The sequence below is a fragment of the Geotrypetes seraphini genome, chromosome 2 (genome assembly GCF_902459505.1).
Source record: "Geotrypetes seraphini chromosome 2, aGeoSer1.1, whole genome shotgun sequence".
NCBI classification, from domain to species: Eukaryota; Metazoa; Chordata; class Amphibia; order Gymnophiona; family Dermophiidae; genus Geotrypetes; species Geotrypetes seraphini.
This window is the reverse complement of record NC_047085.1, coordinates 429,262,471-429,287,250: the sequence shown is the minus strand read 5'-3', so window position 1 is coordinate 429,287,250 and position 24,780 is coordinate 429,262,471. Positions and strand designations below refer to the sequence as shown.

The 24,780-nt window shown below is 41.9% G+C and overlaps 1 protein-coding gene across 2 annotated transcripts in view; it reads left to right on the top strand.

Moving 5' to 3' along the window:
- Window positions 1–24,780, top strand: part of LOC117354200 (GTP-binding protein 10-like) — a 366,380-nt gene that overhangs the window by 197,897 nt on the left and 143,703 nt on the right. For both annotated transcript variants that reach the window (XM_033931252.1, XM_033931248.1), the window contains exons 17-21: window positions 3,386–3,578; window positions 7,022–7,159; window positions 19,011–19,087; window positions 21,141–21,338; window positions 23,860–23,946. In XM_033931252.1, coding sequence (XP_033787143.1) covers window positions 3,386–3,578; window positions 7,022–7,159; window positions 19,011–19,087; window positions 21,141–21,338; window positions 23,860–23,946 — 693 coding nt within the window. The remainder of the gene's footprint in view (window positions 1–3,385; window positions 3,579–7,021; window positions 7,160–19,010; window positions 19,088–21,140; window positions 21,339–23,859; window positions 23,947–24,780) is intronic.

Sequence of the window (24,780 nt, the reverse complement as noted above, 5' to 3'; positions counted from 1 at the left end):
CTCTTTTGCATTCTCGATCCCAACGCTGGTCCACTTATCATTGATATAAATTTCAGCGTTTTGGTAATAAATCGGGCACGTTGTTGGCTAGAATGGTAGATACCCATGTGGGACGGAAGCCGATTTTGTCCTTGCGTACAGCGGGTGACTTAGTTGTGTCTCGTACGGATGATATTGCTCGGGTTCTTTATGAGCATTTTGCAAATCAGTACAGTTCTCTTCTCAGCCCCCCAGGAGAATTGATCAACGACTACCTTCATGCGTCGGGTATGCAACGCCTGGGGGAGGTAGATATTGATCATCTAAATAGACCATTACAGGTATTAGAGTTACAACGAGCTATTCGGTCTAGTAAGATAGGTACGGCACCAGGTCCTGATGGTTTCCCTGGGGAATTTTACAGGATGCTGGAACCACATCTTAGTGGTCCTTTGTTAGCTTATTATAATGGAGCCGTGGAATCTGGGGCTTTCCCAAGATTTGCTAATGATGCTTTATATTGTTTTGCTTCCGAAACCTGGGAAGCCACCTGACCTTGCAGGATCGTACCGTCCCATTTCACTTATTAACGTAGACCTCAAACTGTTTCCTCGGATCTTGGCGGATCACCTCCTCCCCTTGATTCCCGCTCTGATACATGGTGATCAGGTGGGTTTTGTCCCTGGTCGTCAGTCGGTGTTGAACTTTCGAAAAATTCCCTTGGCCATTGCTCATGCACAATCTGATCAGGAGCCTATTTTACTGGTTAGTTTGGATGCGGCAAAGGCCTTTGATAATGTTTCGTGGCCTAATCTTTTTCATACTCTGGACTACATAGGGATTTCGGGATTTTTTTCGGGCAGCGTTTGCGTCTCTCTATGCTGCCCCGACAGCGTCTTTAGTGGTTAATGGTACGCTTTCGGACACCTTTTCTATCAACCATGGAACCCGTCAGGGATGCCCTTTGTCGCCTTTGATTTTTATTCTTACATTGGAACCTTTATTGTGCACCTTGCGACACTTTGAGGAAGTGAGTGGTTTAAATATTGAGGGACAGGTAATTAAAACCTTGGCTTTTGCAGATGACTTAATGCTTGTCCTTACCAACCTGGCTACATCTCTTGGGGTTGCGCTGGATCTTATAACAGAATATGGCTTTAATTCAGGGATGACTATTAACTTAGACAAATCGATGGCCCTTCCCTCCCATTCTGTTCTTCGGGACTCCTGGGAGGGAATTTTTCCGTTGCAGTGGGCTGATAATGCCATTAAATATTTGGGCGTGACTATTCCTGCTGATCTTTCTACCTTATATGCGTCTAATGTTACTCCTCTGTTGTATGCTTTGGCGGTTAAACTTTGATTGTGGCAGGACTATCCCTTATCTCTTCTAGGGCGGGTGGCACTTCTTAACATGATTATACTTCCCACTTGGCTTTATGTCTTTCAGATGCTCCTCTTATATTTGCTTAGTCGAGATGAAGACAAGTATATCCGTCTCATTCGGCGCTTTATATGGCGGGGTCGCTGAGCTCGTTTACCATACTCACAAGTGGCGCGACCGCAATATAAAGGGGGTTTGGGCTTACTTAACCTTTGACATCTTATGATTGGCTGTGGCATGCGCCATATTAATGACTACTTTCGGGGTACTTCAGTTTTTTCTAATACTCTGTTAGAATTGGGGTGCTTTCGGCAGGAACATTTTAGTGCTTTTCTTCATTCTGTTCCCTCTTCGTATCCCTTGGATGTTCGGCTTCGGGTGTTTGGTCTCCCATTACGAAAGGTGTGGAAATGGGTCTGTAAATTTCATGGTATTAGTGCATATGAGTCCTCCCTTTTGCCACTGTGTGGCAATCGTCACTTCTCCCCGGGTATGGGGGGTTCCAGGTTTCATCACTGGGCGGCAAGGGGGTTAACCTTTTTATTTCATTTGGTACTAGATGATGGTTCTATGCAGTCATTTCAATCTTTGAGTCTGTTCCATGACCTAACTGCCGTGGGCAGATTTGCATATATGCAGATTGCTCATTATGTAGCCACTTTGAATAGGACCAACTTGCAATCTGCTCGGCAAGAACTATTGTCTACAGCCTATACTCTTGGCTCTCAACTGCCAGTCCCACTTAAGTTTCATCTGAGACACCTGAAGGATGAGACCCCCTTGCCAGACTATATTCATTTCCAGACTGTGTGGTCTCAGGATTTGAATATGGTACTCTCGGAAGACACTATAGCACGGACCGTAGCTCGGCTGTCAGCCCTGAAAAAATATGTTTACTTTTGGGAAATGCAATTTAAGTTATTATTTAGGATCTATGTATCTCCTTATAGAGCTTACTGTGCTAAATTTCGACCATCGCCAGAGTGTGATAGATGTGGCTGTCAGATCGCTGAGCTGGGCCATATGTTATGGACTTGTCCAGCGGTTCAAACTTTTTGGGGGTAACTTTTTGCCTGTATAGAGACTCTTTGAACTGTGACTATACGACCCTCCTCTCTTCTGCTATTTGGTGTTTCTCCTTCTTGTCATCCGAGGCCACCTGGACTTCAAGCTTTTCTTAAGTGGTCCATTTTATGTGCCCTCAAATGTATATTTCTCAAGTGGCTGTACATGGATGTTCCCACAATTCACATGTGGCTTACCCAGATGATTCAACTGCTCACTTGGGAGCGTTGAGATGTGCCTGATCTTTCAACTGTGCGGGGTGAGCATTTTACAGTTATCTGGGAACGTTTTTGGTCTACCATGACTCCTGTTGCAAGAAGTCGAGTGCTGAATTGTTGACTGTGTCTTATCGATTTACTAGTCTTACTGACTGTTTCTGGGAACTCTGACCTGGGGGGGGGGGGGGGGGCGGGAAGGTGATTGGGGGCGGGGGCAGGGATTGGGTTAGGTTGGTACAAAATGTTTTTTGGGACACTGCTTATAGGGCCGAGTCTGGGTATTTGTTTTCTTGTCTGTTTCAATAAAAATTATTTTACCATAAAAAGCTAAACTCCTAAATTTGTGTCCTATTTTCAGCCAAACGTAGGAGCTTAAGAGGGTCTTTAACTAACAATTACCACATGTCATTCCTATGGGCCCTTCTGAAGATGACATGCACTAATCATTAATAAAAGACCCCCAAAGTTAAGAGCATAAATCATTTGAATATTTGGCTTAGTGACCCTTTTTTTGGTGTAGTAATATAAACTTCACTTGGTGTTTGGATTTTCCTTCTGTTTTCCCAGTGCTGAGGGTGTTCTGACCGTGTTTTGTGCATTCTTGAATTTACAGTATTAACCATTTTGTTTGTATTACTTCAATCTGCCAAAAGAAATGAGGGAGTCTACAGGTTGACAATATTCTATTATCATATATGAAGCATTTGAATATTTTGTCTTCTTTTTTTTCCATTCAAAGTTAAATCAGAAGAACATGAATAGCCTAATACTTGGAATTGTGGTTGAGTTTTCTGAAAACCCTAAAAGCATTGCTCACCTTATGACCTGGCGAGGTCAGAAAGAACAATCCATTGGCAACTTGTTAATACAGTTATGGAGACAAGAAGAGCAGGCACTCAATGTCAGACGTGATGAAAATGACAGAATTGTTGGTGGGTTTTATTAAAATGTATAAAATCACCATTTTTAAACAAGTTTTACTGAGTATTTTTCATGTTAAAATTTGCTTTTTTTGTATTAGGATTACCTCAGGTTTAATCCTTGTTCCTTTAGATTAGAGAATGACATGGGGAAAAAATGTGTCCCCGTCACCGCCCCGTCCCCGGCCGACTATCCTCTGCACCGCCCCGTCACCACCATTCCCTTCACCGCCCCGTCACCGTCACCACCATCCCTTTCACCGCCCCGTCACCGCCACTGCCATCCCATTCACCGCCCCGTCACCGTCACCGCAGCATGCATAAAAGCCTCAAACAGGTATGATTTTATATACTTATCTTTATTAATGTATAAAGGAAACATTCTTTACAACTTTACAACTTAGTTAACTATACAAAAACAAAACACAACCTGTACTTTTAATTGTCCTTATTTTTTAACCCGTGGATGAACAACAAATCATCTGCACAAGTGGGTTATAATGCAAACCTGCTACCATGAAATCTGATTTTTAAGGGCATGTATTCGTGCAATTGTGCCACAGCAAATGGACTTTGGTGCATTTGCCAAAGGAGAATCACTACTGTGGCTTTGTAAAAGGGGCCTTTACTGAGTGAAGTCCATAGTCACCTAGACCAGTGTTTCTCTCAACCAAGTTTCCCAGGCCAATCTCCACCCCTACTTAACCCCCCCCCCCCCTTTTTTTTTTTACACTAATACCCTAACTACCTTGCAAACTTCTCACTCCTAAAAACTACCCCACAACTGACCCACCACCACACAAACTGCTTCCAGCCCTAAACACTGCCATTGCAAGTACCTTTGCATTTTGCAAGCTGCTCCGTCCTTTCAGCTACTTCCCACAACTGCCCCACACCTCACAAACTGTCTCTTCCTGCAAGAATTATCCTCAAAACTGTAGTTATTTTTAAAGTTTTATTTTGTATTTCATATACTGCCCATTGGCAAAGCCATCTGAGCAGTTCACAATCAGGTACTCTAAGAGATAGATGCACTAAAACAGGTCATACAGGTTGCTGTGGGCTGATTTTTAAACAGTGATCAATGTTCAAATGGCTTCCCATGCAAATGAGTTTTGCGGAGGACAGTTTTAATCCCATCCACTCTCTCGCTTAGAAAATGGCTCTCGTGCTGAGTGGCAGAGGAAGCCCCAAAGTAGTCTCCTGCCACTCAGCTATTTGGGGCTTTTCTCCTTTTTGTTTTTTAAATGGGTGTAGATGTTCTGCGAAAGTTACGCACAATATCTGTCCCCATTTTTAAAAAAATGCGAGCTACTTCCCCGATGACGACCCTTGGAACCAAAATAGAGACAAGAGGGATGCCCACTCTCTCCTGCTGCCACAACCCCCCCCCCCCCCAATGACGAACTGAACGGCCCCCTCACCCGAAGGAACCTGCTCCATACTTTAATAAAAATCAGCAGAACGGATGCCCACTCCCTCCTGCCGCTGCAACCACACACCCGCAACCACACACCCTCCCCCCTGACCCGACTCTTCCCCTCCCTTCCCCACTTTACAAAAAATTAGCAGGAGGGCTGCCCATTCCCTTCTGCCACCAGATGCCCCCCAAACCCCCCCCAAAAAAAAACCACCCCCGTATCTCTACATTAAGATGACAGCAGGAGGGATGCCCAGTCCCTCCTGCTTGCCGGCCCGCCACTTCAAAATGGTAGGCCTTTCTCTCCCCAGTGCATCCTGGGATGCACAGGGAGGTGCCTAAGGTCCTGATTGGCTCAGATGCCTAAGGCTCCTCCCCTTAGGCCAAGTCCTATGTATCCCTGTGAATTTACTGCTTGCTGCAACTGCAATAGCAGTGATAGATGCTTTATCTGCCAGGCTATCTTAGCCATTGTAGGAATTTTAGTGTGGCCTTTATGGAGCAATTTGAATTTTCTATGATGTTGTAAGCAGGGGCGCCCTGAACTAATTTTTGTTTTTGCACCTACCTGCCACAACCCCACCTGTACATCGTTGCCCCTCATCCCACATGCTTCACCCCCTGCCTTGAAATCAAATACAATTCAATAATTTAAACATGTTTCTCAACCCAGTCCCAAGGGACATATCTTGTCATTTTATTTTTCAGGATATCCATTGTCAATGTACATAAGAGGTTTGCATATAACAAAGGCAATGCATTTAAACCTCTAGTGTATTCACTGTGAATAAACATTTTTTTTTCTGTTTTCAATCTCTTTCCCTCACCCAGGCCCTCCCATTCTACTTCTTTTATTTTCCCCGTGCCTTGAAGCATCTCTTCATCATATTTCTGCCTCCCTCCCCCCACCCGACCAGCCATACAGTGTCTCCTATTGTCATCTTAATGTAGAGGTACAGGGGTGCTTTGGGGGAGTGTGGGGGAGTTCAGGGGGGGAGCATCCGGTGGCAGAAGGGAGTGGGCAGCCCTACTGCCAAATTTTTGTAAAATAGGGAAGGGGAGGGGTCGGTTTGGAATGGAGGGGGGTTTGCAGCGGCAGGAGGGAGTGTAGCATATCCTCTGTATTTCTTGTCCCCAATCATGCAGCATCTCCTCTTTTACTCTCCTATCCAAAATCTCCTGTCTTTTTCTCCACTTTCTGTTTAGCATCTCTTCATCTGCCCCCATGCAGGATTTCCTCTGTCCCCCTTTCTTCCCCACCCCAGCCATGATCTCTTCTCTCTTTACCTACCCTGCAGCATCTCCTCTCTCTGCCCTCCCCATCCTTCACCCATTCTCTCTTGTTCTTGCTCTCGCTCTCTCTTTCTCTCGCTCTCTCTCTTTTACCATTAATTTCCTTCATGATGCTTCTTTCCTGCAGCTTGAGCTGCTGGTACAGGAAGTTCAGGTACTCTAGCAGTTTCAAGTTCTTATGGACCAGCAATCTTGCCCCCACCCTTCTCCCTTATCTCATGGTCCAGTATTTCCTTGTCCTCTCCCCCTTCTCTTCCATTCCTATGGTCCAGCAATCCCTCCGCCCCATGGTCTAGCACTCCCTTTCCCCTATCTCTCCCTCCTTCTTTATGATCTCTGTCCCCCACTGCCAAAAAAATGCAGCTTCAATGTTCAGCAGAGTAGCAACTTGAAGGGAAAGGCAGCCACAGAAAACCCAGCCTGATAGCAGGAGATGTGGCTACACAAATCCCAGGAAAAAAAGGTTAGATGGGCCATGGAAAGATATGGAGAGGAACAAAGAAGACCCACCATGGAAGAAAGAAAAGGGAAGGGATGCTGGAATCAGGAAAGAGCGGAAAAGAGAAGGACTGGACTCAGGGACAGATTTAGAGAGAGTGGATGAGAGTCGCTGCTTCTGTGGAGTGGGAGAATGTGAAAATTATTAATGCAAGTTATTATTTTAATGTGTTAAAAACATGCTAAATGTACAGCACTAATTCTTATATAAAACGTTAAGCTAGTACATTTTTGAATCTTTCAGATGCAAAACAGCCATTGGTTGGCAGTTTGCAAGCACAGCAAGAAGTAATCCCAATGCCTGCTAATTGCCCTAGCATTGCCATCATGGATGTTGCTGAGAACATGAGGGCAAATATTTATTCTATATTGTATCGACTTGGTAAGTATAATGAATACTTTATTGTTGTTAATCTAAAATGCCTCAGTAGAGTTTTTGTTTAGGTTTTGTTGTCTTCCATAAACTAATCTGAGGTTTGGTACTGAAAACAATTGAGCACAATTTTATAAGAGACTTTACAGGGCAAAATGAGCCTGCTGGGACAGACAAGGAAAAATGCTTGAGTACCTGAATAAATTTATGTAAACCGTTCTGGTAGAATGGTATAGAAAATGTAATAAATATATAATATAAATTAAAAACGATGCCTTTAAGACAAATGCAGTATATGCCCCTGTGAGCCTTTATTGCCTAGGCACCCTGATATGAAATTACTTCTGAGGGGGGAATTTTATGGAGGATTTTCAAGTATAAACCGTGTTTTATATGGATAAAAGACAATTTATAAAATTACCCCCCGGGGGACATATGTAAAAGTACATGTAGATAAAAAAGTGCATACTTTTATATGACTAATGTGTAAGCATGTTTTTAAGCAAATGTGAATGTACAGATCTTTATTTTAGCTGCAGTCGGATAGGTTTTGTGGCGTTATTTTAGAAAGTCACATATATGCTTATATAGCTTTATAAAATAGCCTCAAAATAGGCACCAACTTTGCCTTCCAACATAGGCAGTCTATTATAAAATTACTTTCCTTGTCAACAGCAGAGACAACTGGTTTATGACCATCTACCAGCAGGTGGAGATAGAGAATACCAAGTTGAGCTCTGTCATATATAGAATGGTACTCTCTCTGATAAACCAGTATTCTCTACCTCCAGCAGGCAGATGACTGATCTTTATCCTGTCCTCGTTTCCTCTCGTTTGGTATGGCCTGCGAACAGTGGCTTGGTCTGGCCCTGCTTGGCTCCTGTTTGGGCTCTGCTGACTCAGTTGAGGAAGGGGATTAGGCTTGCTGGGTGCCTATTTCAGGGTGTAGCTGATGGTGCCAGTTCCCTACCCATCCCTGCTCGCCCCATTTGGTATTTGTCCTACACTCCTTGCTCCCTCCTCACGTCAGAATAAAAAGGACATTTCTACAAAGATAGCAGGAATGCAGATTTCTGGGGGAAAAAGGACCTGCTTAAAAAATTGCCCCACAGGGTTTTCATACTGCATCGGATAGGGGCAGGCAATCCTGGAAGCAGCAGCCAGATTACAGCACAGTGAATATTGGGATTTGTCTGCCCCTGCCTTTACCTGTGGGGTTGATTTTCCATGTGGCATGGCGTTTCAGACCATGGTCCCAAGCTAAGTAAAACTTTTTTTTTTTTGTTTTGCTTTTCCTGTGCACAGTGATTGGTATATTACCCTTTTGATAATTACATTTCAGTGGTGGTGGAGTTTTTTGCCAGTGATAGTACATAAGCAGCTTGGACTTTAAACAGTATTGAAGTTGTTTACTGCTGCATTGAAATTTTTGAGGCTTTTTCTCCACTGGTTTGTGAAATGGTTATCGGGGGAGTGTAACCCATCTCTGGTGAATAATATTTTGTAGTTAAATTTTGGGATTTTTTTCTATTACTCTTAGTTTTTTCTTGTGATCCCAAAATTTGGCCCAGGGAGGGAGGTGGTATGTGTTACCTCTCCGTCATGAGGGGAACCACAGTTTTCTTGCCTCTCACTTGGCTCTGCCTCGTGCCCTGCCCAATCTGTTGGAGACTTAAAAAAACAAACAAATTGACAACCTTCTGCATGTTGTGGGGAATGGCAGCAGGGCTTAGCCAGCGCCAACTCGCTGTGCTGAGTTAGGGGTTGGCTTCATGCAGTGCACGCATTGTTCTTCAGGCTCAGGTTGGCAGGAAGCATGCAGGAATCGGCGTCCCTGCAATTTTCCCATGCTGGTCACGTTCAGGCTGTTCTTCAGAGGAATTCAGTGTGGGGAGTTTTGTGGGGCCTCCATGTCCTCTCCTTAAGCCCCGATTGCCCCTAGATGAAGATTTTCCTGGCCAATAGTCAGCATATGCAGAGTGTTTGATAGTATTTTAGAAAAAAACCCCAAAACAACAACTCCCAATGCAGCTTTTAGTGCCTTTGAGCACTTTTCTAATATTGGGCTGTGATACTTTGGGAATTGCTACCTGGGTTCAGGCCTGTGGGCCTTTTAGTCAAGTATCTGTCTCCCTCAGACTCTTGGCAGTCTCTTGATGGTAGCAATTTTCCTTCCCAGGGCTAACAGCACCTTCCTTATGTCTCTGAAGCATGGCTCTAGGGAACAGCCTGCAGTGGACACTTAATTCAAGGGTCCAAGATTCATTTTGACATTCTCACTTAGACCTTTTCCATTGTGGATTGCATCTTGAGTACTTGTTGAGACAGATGCCAGTCTCTGCGGCTGGGGAACCCATTGTAACCATCATTCCATTCAGAAGTGTTGGATGCTCTCTCAAAAGAAATGGTCAATCAACCAATTGGAACTGTGGGCCATTCGCTTGGCTCTGGTAAAATTGCAAACGACTCTGGAGGCGGTCCAAGTCTTCTTTGACAATGTGACTTCAGTGGTGTATGTCAATTGCTAGGGAAGAACCAAGAGTGCCTCTCTAGCTCAGGAAAACCACCTGCTCTTTCTGTGGGCGGAGCATCATCTCCTGGCCCTTTCAGCAGCAAAGATACAAATGGAAGAAAAAATAGCTGACAGGATAAAACAGGGAGATATTTTTTTAGATATATCAGTGATAGGAAGAAGTTTCAAGTTTCAAGTTTATTCGTTATTTGATTGATCGCCTATCACAATTACTAAGCGATTTACATATACAAAAAATACATAATAAAACAATAACAATAATATAGTAAAAATATAAAACACATTTAAAAACTAGACAAATTCCAACAGGAAACACTGGGATAGAGGGTAAAGAAATACAATTTATAATAGGAAAGGAGGGACCGTTAAGGGTAAAATACAAAAGGAAAGGGAAAACAAAATAATTTATTGGAAATAGTATACATAGCTGACTAAAATGAAAGGGAGTTATAAAGAGCAATTGGCATTTCAATTAAGTATTGAAAGCGTCTTTAAAAAGAAAGCTCTTAAGTTGGCTTTTGAATTTATCAAGATTTTTCTCCTCCCTTAAATAAAGTGGGAGAGAATTCCATGTTTGTGGTGCTGTAACAGTGAAGATATATTGTCTTCGGGTATTTATAAATTTAAGAGTGGGAATGACCAATAAAAGTTGTTCATTGGATCGTAAAGTTTTTTGAGAGGAGTATGGAATTAAGACTTTATAAATAAATGATGGAGTTTTGTATAACAACGATTTAAAGGTGAGTAAAGATAATTTATATAATATTCGGTGTGCAACTGGGAGCCAATGTGCCTTTTGTAGTAAAGGGGTGACATGATCAAACTTTTTGGCCCCCATAATTAGTTTTATAGATGTGTTTTGGATAATCTGTAATCTTCTGATTTCTTTTTGGGCCATTCCTTTGAATAAAGCGTTACAGTAGTCAGTTTTTGAAATGATCAATGAATGAATTAGTGTGTTTAAAGATTTGGGGCAGAGGAATTTTGAGATAGAGCGGATTTGACGTAACCTGTAAAAAGTAGTTTTGACAACATAGCTAATGTGGTCGTGATAAGTTAAATTTTCATCTAGGATGACACCTAAAATCCAGATTTTGTTTATTTGTTTGAGCGTAATTCCCTGTATATTAATAGGAACCGCTATTTTATGGTTTTCTTTCCAAGGGAAGAGTAATGTGTTGGTTTTATTAATGTTTAAGGACAGTCTATTATTGTCCAACCATAGATGAATCTGTTTGAGTTTGTCATTAATAGCAGCGATTTCAGATGGATTATTGGGGTCAAGGGGATGTAAAAGTTGTACATCGTCAGCATAAGCGAATACTGAAAAACCGATAGATTGACAAAGAGTCATAAGGGGTGAAAGGAAAATATTGAAGAGAAGAGGAGATAAAATAGAACCTTGGGGAATACCATAGGAGGAAGAGAAACTTGAAGATGTGGAATCGTTGAAAGAAACTATAGAAATTCGATTATCAAAATAGGACCTAAACCAAAGAAGAACTTGCTCCGAAATGCCAATAGATTCTAATCTATTTAATAAAAGGTTATGATCAACTGTATCAAATGCTGCCGAGAGGTCTAATGAAATCAGAAGTGCAAAAGTGGCATTATGAGACTCAAAAGTGAAGGAGAAAAATATGTATAAACTGATAAATAAAAGGCTGAATTGCTTAACAAATATTTCTGTTCTTTGTTCACAGCTGAAGCGCCGGGAGTGGGACCACAGAAGACAAACACAAATAGGGATGGAGGAGTGGTAGACCCTAATCAGTTTTCAGAGAGTTGTGTTCATGAGGAGCTAGCTAAATTAAAAATAGACAAAGCAATTGGGCTGTATGGTGTACATCTGAGGGTGCTGAAGGAACTTAGGGAAGTTCTGGTGGCTCTGCTGACTGACCTTTTCAATTCTTCTCTAGAGTCAGGAGTAGTACGGGAGGACTGGAGAAGGGTGGATGTGGTCCCTCGACACAAAAGTGGAAGTAAGAAAGAAGTAGGGAATTTCAGGCTAGTAAATCTGACTTCTGTGGTAAGCAAATTAATGGAAACACTTTTAAAACAGAGAATGGTGAAGTTTCTGGAATCCGGTGGATTACTGGATCGGAAGCAACATGGATTCACTAGAGGTAGGTCATGTCAGATAAATCTAATCAATTTCCTTATTTGGGTGACCAGATAATTGGATAAAGGGAGTACTCTAGATGTGGTGTATTTAGATTTTAGCAAAATCTTTGACAGTGTTTCACATAGACGTCTAATAAACAGGGCTGGGTCAGGAACTAGATGAGTGGAAGATGACAGAGGGTAGTGGTCAGTGGAGATCTCTCTGAGGAAAGGGATGTTACCAATGGTGTGCCTCAAGGTTCTGTTCTTGGGCCTGTTGTTTTTAACATTTTTATAAGCGATATTGCTGAAGGGCTGTATTACAAATTCAATTGATGAATCACCTGGAACACTTTCAACTATTCCATGACTCCCAATCAGGCTTCAAACAGTCATTCAGTACCGAGTTGGTATTTGCATCACTTATCACTGATCTATATAATCTACTAAGCACGAGTCTAAACGCACGTCCTCCAACTGGACCTCAGCAGCGCTTTCGACCTTGTGGATCATGACCTGTTGCTATCCTGCCTTGATGCCTATGGACTATCAGGAAATGTACGGTTCAAGGGCTTCCTGAAATCTCACAGCTACCAAGTCAAGATTGGGGACACACTATCTATGGCATGGACCAGCGACTGTGGCATCCCACAACATCGCCCTTGCTCTTCAACATCTACCTTGCTTCCCTAGGAGAACAACTCAATAGTCTAAATGTCTCCCATTACAGCTACACTGATGGCATTACAGTCGTCCTCCCTGTCACATGCCTGATGCCCACAGAAATACACAGAATAGACACCATCCTGTCTACAATAGAAAATTGGATGACCCACTTCAAATTAAAACTGAACACTGAGAAAACAAAATTCTTCTTAGCCACAGCCACCAATTCTTTAATAAACTCCATAACCCTAAGGGGAACCAACTTCCCCATCTCTTCCACAATCAGAATCCTGGGCATGCATCTAGATAGTCAACAGTCCATATCTGCCCAAGTCAACCATGTCACATGCAAAGGATTCAACATACTCTGGAAACTCAGATCCATCAGAAAATACTTTGACCAGGTGCCTTTCAAACCCCTAGTCCAAACACTAGTCCTAAGAATCCTAGATTACTGCAACATCATCTACCTAGCAGGACTACGAAAACACTTCTGGAAATTAAGTGTCATCCAAAACACCGCAGTGAGGCTCATATTCAACCTGAAAAAATTCAGTCACATCACATCACACCTTTCTACCAAAAACTTCATTGGCTGAAAATTGAGAGCTGAGTACTTTTCAATTTTGGATGTCTCTTCAACAAAGCTCTGTATGGTATACTGCCCAACTACCTCACCAGTCAGGTCACATTCTCCAGACCTGGACGATCTACTTGACCTCAATCATTCTTCTCCTTCCCCTCAATTAAAGGATGCACTCATAAAAGAGATTCATCAACAGACTCCTACCCTCCAACTGATCAGAACATCAACCTGTTACATGCATTTCAGAAAGCTCCTAAAAACGCTCCTCTTCCCCAAACAGGATGACCCATCTTAAATTTTCCATGAAAAGACTCCCAACCCACTGACTCACTATTCTACATTGTTGCTCTGAGTCTATGAACATTCCTACCTATTTATCTCCCTCCTTAAAAAAAAAAAACCCTGTTTAACCTCCTTCTATATAATTTATACAATTTTCAATCCTCTCTCCATTGCAGTAGCTCACTGATTCTCCTCAGCCATTTTTCTTGTAAACCGCCTCAAACCAAAAGGCTTTCGTGGTATTTTAATAAAAGTTTATGTTACGCTATGTATGATTTGCCTCTTTGCAGATGATGCCAAAATCTGCAATAGAGTAGTCACACCGGATGGTGTGAATAACATGAAGAAAGACCTAGCGAAGCTTGAAGAATGGTCTGAAATTTGGCAGCTAAAATTTAATGCTAAGAAACGCAAGGTCATGCATTTAGGCTGCAAAAACCCAAAAGAACAGTACAGTTTAGGGGTAAAGAACTTATGTGCATGACAGAAGAGCAGGACTTACATGTGTTTGTATGTGATGATTTTAAGGTGGCTAAACAGGTTGAAAAGGTGATGGCGAAAGCTATAAGAATGCTAGGGTGGATAGGAAGTGGTATGGCCAATAGGAAAAAGGAGGTATTGATGCCCCTGTATAAGACTCTGGTGAGACCTCATTTAAAATATTGTGTACAATTCTGGTGACTGCACTTTCAAAAAGATATAAAAAGATGGAGTCTGTTCAGAGGAAGGCTACTAAAATGGTCTGTGGTCTTCATCATAAGGCCTATGGGGACAGACTTAAAGATCTCAATATGTATATTTTGGAGGAAAGGCAGGTGAGGGGAGATATGATAGAGATGTATCCAGCGAGGAAGGGTTGCTCCAGTGATGTATTGCCTCGGAGAGCTGACAATTGAAGTTCACTACTTTTCACGGGCTAACACTGGAAAGAAGGAGTAGTCAACTTAGTATTTTTGTTTATTTTTGTAAAGCTTAGTATTTTTGCTTATTTTTGTAATTTTGTTCTGCTAAAACCCTGTGCAAGTGGTGGGCTGAGGACCCTGTTTGAAACTTTCATTACTGCCCATGATAAGATACAAGCAGTTTGAAATCACTGGTGATTGCCGTCTCTGAAAGAAGTACTTGAGACTTTTTCTCCACGTTTTTGAGTAATGGTTTTTTCATGTGGCAAATCCCACTGCTGGCAACATTGTAAATATTGAATGAGTTTGTTGCTATTTTTATATTTCATGAGAGATGTTTAAATACCTATGTGGCAGAAATGCCCATGAGTCGAGTCTCTTTTTTTCATTTGAAAGAAATGAGAGGGCATAGGATGATATTATGATATTAATAATAATTTTATTTTTTATATACTGCCAAAGCCAAAGTAGTTTGAGGCGGTTTACAACAAGAAAACTGGACAGTCAGCGAAAAATAACAATGAAGTCTTTGAATACATGAATATTTGTAGGGAGGAATAGAGATAGAGTAAAAGTCACATTGTAGGGCAGGGGTGTCCAATGTCGGTCCTCGAGGGCCGCAGTCCAGTCGGGTTTTCAGGATTTCCTCAATGAATATGCATGAGATCTATTTGCATGCACTGCTTTCAATGCATATTCATTGGGGAAATCCTGAAAACCCGACTGGACTGCGGCCCTCGAGGACCGACATTGGACACCCCTGTTGTAGGGACATCGAGTACATGTAAGTAGAATACATGGATAAGGCTTTAAGAGTTTTTGGTTACAAATCGGTTAAACTGGTTGGTTTTAACTAGTTTTCTGAAGTTAAGGTAGGATGAGGAGTGCTTGATGATGTTACCTAGCCAGCCGTTCTGTTGACTTGCTTGGAAAGCAAGAGTTCTGTCGAGGAATCTTTTGTATCGGCAGGTTTTTATTATTGGTTGGGTGGCTAAATATATGTATTCTGCGTGTAGGTCTCGTGGAACAATCCAATTTACATTACATTAGGGATTTCTATTCCGCCATTACCTTGCAGTTCAAGGCAAATTACAAAAGAATTATCCAAGATGTATTACAACAAGAACTTACAAAAAAAAAAAAAAAAATTGGTCATTTTCAAAAGGAGTAAGAAATGGGTAAGGTTATTTGTTTGGGGTAGTTGGCTTTAGTGAGAGGTGGAGTTTGAGACTTGCGGTATTATTTCTTTTTTCAGAGTTTTCTTGAGAGTATGGTCTTTATTTCTTTTCTAAAAGTCTTGTAGTCGAGGGATGCCGTCAGTAGATTGGCGATTTGGTTGTCTAGTTTGGCTGCTTGAGTGGCCAGGAGGCCATCATATAGTTTTTTCCGTTTGACCTCCTTAATTGGGGGGTATGAGAATGGGAGACCAGGTATAGGGGGGCCAATCCAAGAATGGATTTGAAACAAAGGCAGGCAAATTTGAACAGCACTCTTGCTTCTAGGAGCAGCCAATGGAGTTTTTGATAGTAGGGGGTTATGTGATCCCATTTTTTTTATACCGAAAATCAGTCGCACTGCTGAGTTTTGTATGATTCGGAGTCTTTGAATGGTTTTCTTGAGAGACCCCAGATAAATGATATTATAATAGTCGAGCAGGCTTAAGATGGACGATTGCACCAGTAAGCGGAATGATGCTGCGTCGAAGAACTTTCTGATGGTTCTTAGCTTCAATAGTGTCGAGAAGCCTTGTTTGATCAGTAGTTCTGTGTGAATATCTAGAGTGAGATAACAGTCCAGCGTCACTCCCAGAATTGTTATGGTATCGATAATAGGGAAATTCTGTCCGTTCATGGAAATTGAAATATCTTTGATTTTGTCATTCGGGTTTGCAAGGAAGAATTTGTTTTTTTCAGAGTTGAGTTTCAGTTTGAACTCAGTCATCCATGATTCAATTTGCTTTAAAGTTAATGCTAGATGATTCCTCATCGCAGGAGTCAGGCTAGTTAGGGGAAGGACTTTGGTGTGTGAACTTCAAGCCACAGTACGCAGTATTCCATCATGATAAGGTGGTTCTCCAGACCCATCCTAAATTCCTTCCAAAAGTAGTCTCAGATTTTCATCTTAATCCATTGTGCGTCTAGTCTTCTTCCTAAAGTCTCATTCTCATCCTGGTGAAACAGCTCTTAATACATTAGACTGTAAGCGTGTCTTGGCTTAATACATGCAACGAACTAAGCTGCACAGGACTTCACCTCAACTGTTCATCTTTTTTGATCCTAACAGACTGGGCCAGCCTGTAACCAAGAAAATTATTTCCACATGGTTAACGGCCTGCATTTCCTTTTGCTATGCTCAGGCTGGGCTGCAGCTCAAGGAAAGTGTTACAGCACACTTGGTCCTCAGTTCACACATTCACATCTCACTATCGTCTGGATTTCTATTCCAGGTGAGATAGTCGTTTCAACCAAGCAATATTACAGAATTTATTATTTTTCTTAATGGCCAACTCTCCCTCCATCCCATTATATTCAGCTAGGGAGTCCCACATGTGAGAATATGCTGCCTGCATGTCCTAGGATAAAGCACAATTACTTACTGTAACAGGTGTTATCCGGAGACAGCAGGCAGATATTCTCACATTCCTCCCACCTCCCCGGGTTGGCTTCTTAGCTTGCTTACAGAACTGATGTGTTGCGAGCTGGCATCAGCTGGGAAGACACTCGCACATGTGTGGTGTGGGCAGTCACGAAGTTTCTAAAAGCGTAAAATGGCAATACACTTTTACCACTGTCTGTACCAGGCTCCGTGGATGATGTCACCCCACATGTGAGAATATCTGTCTTCTGTCCCCGGATAACACCAGTTACGATAAGTAACTGTGCTTTGCCAGTAAAGTTTTCAGGCTAGCCACAATGAACATGTCCATTGTATGAAAATCTCTTTCATGCATATTCATTGTGAATATCCCGAAAACCTGATTAGGAAAGGGGTACTTCAGGACCAACTTGGGAAACACCATTTTAAAGAATATTTAAATGAGACTGGTAACTTTTTATTCCAAACATTTTGGATTTCTTGCCCTTAAAAACACTGATATTGCAGTATTCATACGTATGCATTATGGCCCTGTTTCTTTATAGGATGCCCGGGAGAGGTGTCCTATTCAGAATCGGGCCTACACTAAACCCCGATTCTGTAACCGGCGTCCATGGTACAGACGCTGGTTAGAGAATCGGGTTAGATTAGACACAGCCCGCTACACTTATCGCGGCAAGGGATCTCTCTGCCACTATAGGTATAGCAGGCCGCGGCCGCCTGTCCGATTGCCGGCAGGAGGGTGCCCAAACCCTCCTGCCAGAAGATGCCCCCCCCCGACACTACCGACCGCCCCCCCCGACACTACCGATCGCTGGCAGGAGGGTGACCAAACCCTCCTGCCACCCCCCCCCCCGACACTACCGATCACCGGCAGGAGGTTGCCCAATCCCTCCTGCCGGAAGACGCACCTCTCCCCCCCGCGCTAACAGCCCCCAAACCTCCCCCCCCACCAAACTAACCTTTTCTTGTTGGCCAGATGGGTCTTGCCCGTCCAGCCGGCAGGCTCGCCTCGTCGAAATGAGGTGGGCCCTCCCCTTCCTGGCCTATCCCTCCGAAGCCTGGACCAATCAGGCCTTAGGTATAGCGGGTCCGCCCATCCCCACTAAGTCTAAGGCCTGATTGGCCCAGGCGCCTAGAGCCTGGGCCAATCAGGCCTTAGATTAAGTGGGGATGGGCGGACCCGCTATGCCTAAGGCCTGATTGGTCCAGGCTTCTAGAGCCTGGGCCAATCAGGCCTTAGGCTTCAGAAGGATGGGCCGGGAAGGGGCGGGCCCGCCTCATTTTGACGAGGTGGACCTGCCGGCTGGACAGGCAAGTCCCGTCTGGCCAACAAGAAAAGGTTAGTTTGGTGGGGGGGAGGTTTGGGGGCTGTTAGCGCGGAGGGGGTGCGGAGGGGATGAATCTTCCGGCAGGAGGGATTGGGCACCCTCCTGCCGGTGATCAGTAGTGTCAGGGGGCGGCAGGAGGGTTTGGGCACCCTCCTACCAGCGATAGTGTCTGGGGGGGGCGGTCGGTAGTGTCGGGGGGGGCATCTTCTGGCAGGAGGGTTTGGGCACCCTCCTGCTGGCAATTGGACAGGCGGCTGCGGCCCGCTATACTTATAGTGGCAGAGAGATCCCTTGCCGCAATATGTATAGCGGCCGCGTCTACTTACAATGTAGACCAGCATTTTGTTGGCCTACATTGTAAGCGTCTCTTCCTCTACTAGGGAGACGCGTAGGGCCACCTAGGTTCGCCTAAGGCCCTTATGCCAGCTTAGGCGTCTTGCGGGCCTCCCTAGGCTCCCGGAGGCGCTTTCAATATAGGCGACCAGCCTGGGGAGCATTTTTTTTTTAAAACGTGCATCCCGATTGGCTGATTAGACAGCTGTAGGACGCCTACAGCTGCCTAAAATTGGGACGCACTTTGTAGAATCCGGGCCTATGTGCTCTCTCTGCCCTAAGCCATTTGTTGCTGACATTAGGAGTGCATCTTTTTCTTTTGAAAAATGATAAAGAACTTCATGGCATATTATAATAAACCTAATGTATTGCATATTAAGGGGGAAGGTGCTGAGCCTAACAATACATGTCACAAAGAGCTCATTCAGTTTCTTCAAGTGATAAAAGCCTCTTAATAGCCTTTGTCTTCAGTTTAAAATATAGATTAAAGGATTTCAGAGTAATTCATGCTATTTTAATTTTGTTGTAGGTTTTGAAGATTTACCTTATTTGGCTGCAAAGGATTTAGTCACAGTTTCTGTCATCAGTAAATATTTTGATCTGAAAGTAAGTATTTTTTAAATAATGTTATGCATGTGAAAATCAAATACAGTCTAATTTTATAACAGATTGCCTAGGTTGGGAGGGTAAGTGGACATTCTTTGTCTAGATCACTGGTTGTTAAACTTGTCCTGGGTGACCCTACTACTACTATTTAACATTTATATAGTGCTGATAGGCATATGCAGCACTGTACAACAACATATTTAAAGACGGTTTCTGCTCAGTAGAGCTTACAGTCTAAAGCCTGGGTTCTTTCTATGCAAACAAAACCAAACTGTTATGGCTTGGCCCAAAACTGGATAGCCTCCCCTCTTCAAACTCATTGCCATCAGGGGCATATTTACAAATTGAGTTTCCTTCCAGAATCTTAGGGGTTATTATTGACTCATCGTTTTCATTTAACAAGCATAACTCCCTTGTACACAAGTGCTTTTTCAGCCTTCACATTCTTAGAAAAGTCAGGTCCTGCTTTAAACAGCAGCATTTCTCCGTCCTTGTTCAATTATACTTTCACAGCTTGATTACTGTAATTCCATCTATCTCAGCCTAACCACAAACAGCTTAAAAAGTCTTCAATTGACCCAAAACACTGCTACTAAGCTGATATTTGGTAAAGGCAAGTTTGAGCATGTATCACCACTTCTAGCAAAATTACACTGGCTTCCAATATCTGCCAGAATTCACTTCAAATGTGCAAGGCTAACTTTTAAGATCTTATTCGGCATTTGGCCTTTATTAATTCCTCTGTCTTGGATCTCTAAAAAGTTCAGACAGTCTAGAACTATGCATAAACTTAAATGATCATTTCCCTCTCTGGAAGGCAGTTTCCACTAGTAAACTGGGAAAGTCCCTCTCCTTCAATTTAACTGAATTATGGAATAATATTCCTCTGTGGCTGAGAGAACTGGATTCCCTTCAAATCTTCCGTAAAAATCTAAAAACCTGGTTATTTACCAAATTGTAAACCTTGCCTTTTCTGTTTTTCTCTTCACATCAAATGCTTTAAACAGTATCGAGCTTTATTTTTATAAAGATGACGCTGTCTATAAATTTAAGGCTTAGTTTAGTTTAAACTAACAGACAACAGGACAAGTAGGGGCTTAGGAAGTTTCTCAGGGAGCTTAGGGTGAGGAGGTTTTGAGTTAAATTAATTCTCGAAGAGGTGGGCTTTTGTTCTGGATATGAATTGTTCCAGGGACGGAGCCTGACGTACTGACTCAGGCAGTGTGTTCCAAGTGTATGGTGCAACAAGAGAGAAAGGGCACAGTCTGGAGTTGGTAGCAGAAGAGAAGGATACAGATAAGAGCGATTTGCCTGATGAACAAAGTTCCCAGGGAGGACAATAGGGAGAGACAAGAGAGGAGAGGTATTGAAGAGCTAAAGGTGGCGAATGTTACGCTGATTTTCAAGAATGGTTCGAGGGGGTGATCCTGAAAACTACAGACCGGTGAGTCTGACCTTGGTACTGGGGAAGACGGTAGAGGCACTAATAATAATAATCCCTGGAGGATGTTTTCCCCTATAAAAGCCTCCAGAATAGCGTTCCAGATTTCTACCACTCTCTGGGTGAAGAAGAACTTCCTTACGTTCATACAGAATCTATCCCCTTTCAACTTAAGAGAGTGCCGCTTGTTCTCTCTATCTTGGAGAGAGTGAACAACCTGTCTTTATCTACTAAGTCTATTCCCTTCATTATCTTAAAAGTTTCGATCATGTCCCCTCTCAGTCTCCTCTTTTCAAGGGAGAAGAGGCCCAGTTTCTCTAATCTCTCACTAAACAGCTATCAGCCAACCTAACCATTGCGATCAGAAGCTATGTGACAATTGATTATTCCACTTGCTGCAGCTTATCATTATGTAGAAACTCGAGCTAGGGCCTTTTCAATAGCTGTACTCTGAAGTGGAATTGACTCCCAAATTCTTTGTAATTATGTGCAAATGTGCAGCAGTTTCAGAGATATTTAAAGGCTCATTTTATAAAAGCATTTTTAGAAGGATGATTGTCAGTGTTTAAATGATTCTCTTTTATTGCTCTTCTATTTAATTGTTAAACAAAGGTTGGTGAAATTTGGAATGAGATATGCGCAGAATTGACAGCAGAAGGTTTCAGACCAGTTACTCCTGATGAGAATGCTTTGGATGTTATAATAAAGGCATCAGAAGATGTTGGAAAGACAGTAGCCACTCATCAGACAGAGATGCTGGAAAACCATCAAAAGCTCGATCTTCAAGAAGAGCAGCAATTGTATACTAACGTAAGCCATAAAATGCTCATATGTCATCTTATACTGCTCATGGGGCAATTTTGTAACTGATGACGTTAGTGAATACCAGTCAGTTTCAGCAAGACGTTACCTCACTGCTTTGCCAAACTTCATTCAGTACAGTTTAACATTATTTTTTGGGTCCTCAGCAGGCCACCACGCACTCAAATCATCTCATTGTGCGTGGCTTTATGCACCCATTCGTCACTGGACCCATAGATTTTATATGCGTTTTTCATGAATAATAATTTTAACTTCATTAATTTAAGTATAAATATGCTAAAAGTACTTAGCTTGTGTTAGACGCTAATCGGGAGGGTAGAAACATCAATCATCCTTGTTTCTACCCTCCCGATTAGCGTCTAACACAAGCTAAGTACTTTTAGCATATTTATACTTAAATTAATGAAGTTAAAATTATTATTCATGAAAAACGCATATAAAATCTACGGGTCCAGTGACGAACAGGTGCATAAAGCCCCGCACAATGAGATGATTTGAGTGCGTGGTGGCCCGCTGAAGACCCAAAAAATAACGTTAAACTGTACTGAATGAAGTTTGGCAAAGCAGTGAGGTAACGTCTTGCTGAAACTGACTGGTATATGAGAATATTCTTCATTCAAATTAGGTTGAGTTAGTGCCTTGGTTTTCATTAGTGAATACCATGCATGTACTTTTTACCATGCAGATTCTGCCTTGTTTTCAAAGTAAATGTATGCTTGAAAATTACTTTTAAAAAAAACCTGTGGAGGCAGTTCTAAAATTGGGTACCTCTATTTAAACCTCTAGTAACAGAGAAGGGAGTTTGATTGATGTTCATTTTCTTTTGTCCATGTTTGTTATACTATTGTATATGATGCATATTTGTTTGTACTGCGCACCTTGGGGCTGCCTTGGCATTGTTTTTGTTGTTGTTTGCATCAATAAAAATTGTTTGAACCTAAACATAGTAACAGAGAAAAATGAAGGCAGATAAAGACCATATGGTCTATCTAATTCATAAAACTCTAAGAAAAAACAGTCAAAATGTCATATAACAAAACAAAAAAGCATTGGCAATGCCCTGTATTTAACTCTCAAAGACCATTCACTAGACCCAGGAAAAAAAATAAATAAAAATTAATTAGTAAACGTGAGACACCTCAGTACGGGCCTAAATATATATCGAGTAGCTTTTTTGGCCCCAGGCAGAAACTCATAGGTGACCAGCACCAGGTTTTGAACCTAAATAAGCTCTGCCCCGTACATCATTTGGTCTCAATTATCATAAATAATTAATATGCATAAACGGTCAGTGAAAAATTCTGAGAGAAAAATAAAGGGATGGAAAAAAGCAGGTCACAGAGCCCCGCCCATAAAGTACCTTCAAAACTGATCAAAAAGTGCAAAGTGAAAAAAATATATATGTATATAAAAAGTTATTTTTCATTCAAAAATTCATATATATAAATAAATTCATGTATAAATGCCAATACTTAAAAATACCAAATCATAATTCATTCAGTAAATTCATCTGAATCCTAACGGATGATTGTCCCAATTCAAATCGCAATTCATTCAGTATGATTCAATGTCCCAACAATAATAATCACAATTCACATCAAATCACAATTCATTCAGTCCATCAAATCATAGTTCATTCGGTCTAGGTAGGCTTTGAGAAAACAGACTAATGCCTGTAGCAGTTTGGTTGAGGTAAGCCAAATTCATTCTATTTTTGTGTGAGGCAAATGATAACAAATAAAAATTTTCTTTATATGCAATTGTGTCTTTGCTGTATATGTGCTGACCTCTCTGGGCAAGCCAGGTTAGCCAGCCAAACCAGGTTAGTCTCTTACAAGCACATTTTCTAGAATAGCACTCTTTTGGGTGCCAATTTTTGTTGGCACAATATATAGACATCAATCCTCAGTGGCTCACTGAAAACTATTCTTTAAATGTTGCTCTTTAGTAATGTCTTTGTGTCCTTTTCCTTCTACTTCCAGAGGAGGGGAGAGATACTGGAAATGACAGGGACTAGCTTAAGGAACAGAAGTCATCAATCTAGCTCCAAACTGCATACACTTCTCCCTCCGTATTCGCTGTGATAGGGGATTAACAGAACCGCAAATACAGAAAAATCGCAAATAACTTTTTCATATGTTATTCGCTGTTTTCTATTAAAAACCATCGTGAATATGGTGAAACCACAAATAACATGGTGGGAGACCTGGCCTGTTCCTGAAGGAGAGGCAAAACACGGTGAAGAAAGTGCTGAGAATTGGCAATTTTCTCTGTAAATGCTTGGAATTAGTGATTTCTCTATGCAAGCTGATGTAATTTTGGGGGAGGAGCCAGCAAGCTAAAAACCGTGAATAATCGAAACTGTGAATACTAAAACCGCAAATACGGAGGGAGAAGTGTATATGTTTAGTGTGAAGCTATTCATTTCTAATAGCAAATTAGTTTAGATAATTTGCAATTATTCCATTGTTATTGTTTATGGACAAAAATTAATACTTCTGTTTTACAGATGAAAGAGAACCACAAGCAAAATGACCTGATGGTCAAGTCTTGGAACAATTTTTTGACTAGGACATCAAACTTTGAGGCTTTAAAGGTATGTTGAGTTATTAAGAATTCTGATATAAATCTGTGTATGTCTAGTAGTCTAAGTGATTGGATGGATGAAAGAATAGGATAAATTTGGTGACAGAGGCTAGTTAAGTGCATTAGTGAAAAATCTATATATTTGATTTGTTTCAGAACTTTAGTACTTTTTAAATTAATTGCTTCAGATTAACTGATTTATATCACAAGTGTTGCATCTCAATTACACATAAACAGCAATCCAAAGAGTAATTTTATATTGCTGAAAAAATATTTGGTCAGTCACATTCAGCTCCTTCCTTTTAGTCCTAGTTTTGGTACCTTTACATTTAACACTGGTGCTTTTCAACTTTTGACCTCCCAAAAATCTGTTTGAAGTTCTTTTCATAATGGTCTTCATAAGTTGCAAAAGGGTGTAGCTTTTGAAAACCAGATGTGTGAGATAGGTACTGCTCTCCAGTCATACTTGTGGTCCAACCAGAGATGTGAGATAGGTATTGCTCTCCGGTCCTACTTGTGGTCCATCCACTCCATCCCCATTTTTCTTATTTTACTGAGAAAATGTTTTACGCCAGATTTGTATTTACGAACCAGGATCCTGCCTCTCCCTTCCTGTGCCAACACACCCCTCTTCCTCCTTTCCTGTCCCAGGGCAACCCTCCTCCTTACTTCTATGTCCTAACGTGCGCCTTGTCATCCTTTCCACCCTGTTTTGCATCCAAAATTTGTACCTCCCTCCTGTGGGTGTTTACTTCCTCTGGATGGCTCCCTCCTCCCAGCCCAAATTTCTCTTCACAAAACTATGAGCAGTAGCTCCTGCATGTGGCCCATGACTGACCCAGAA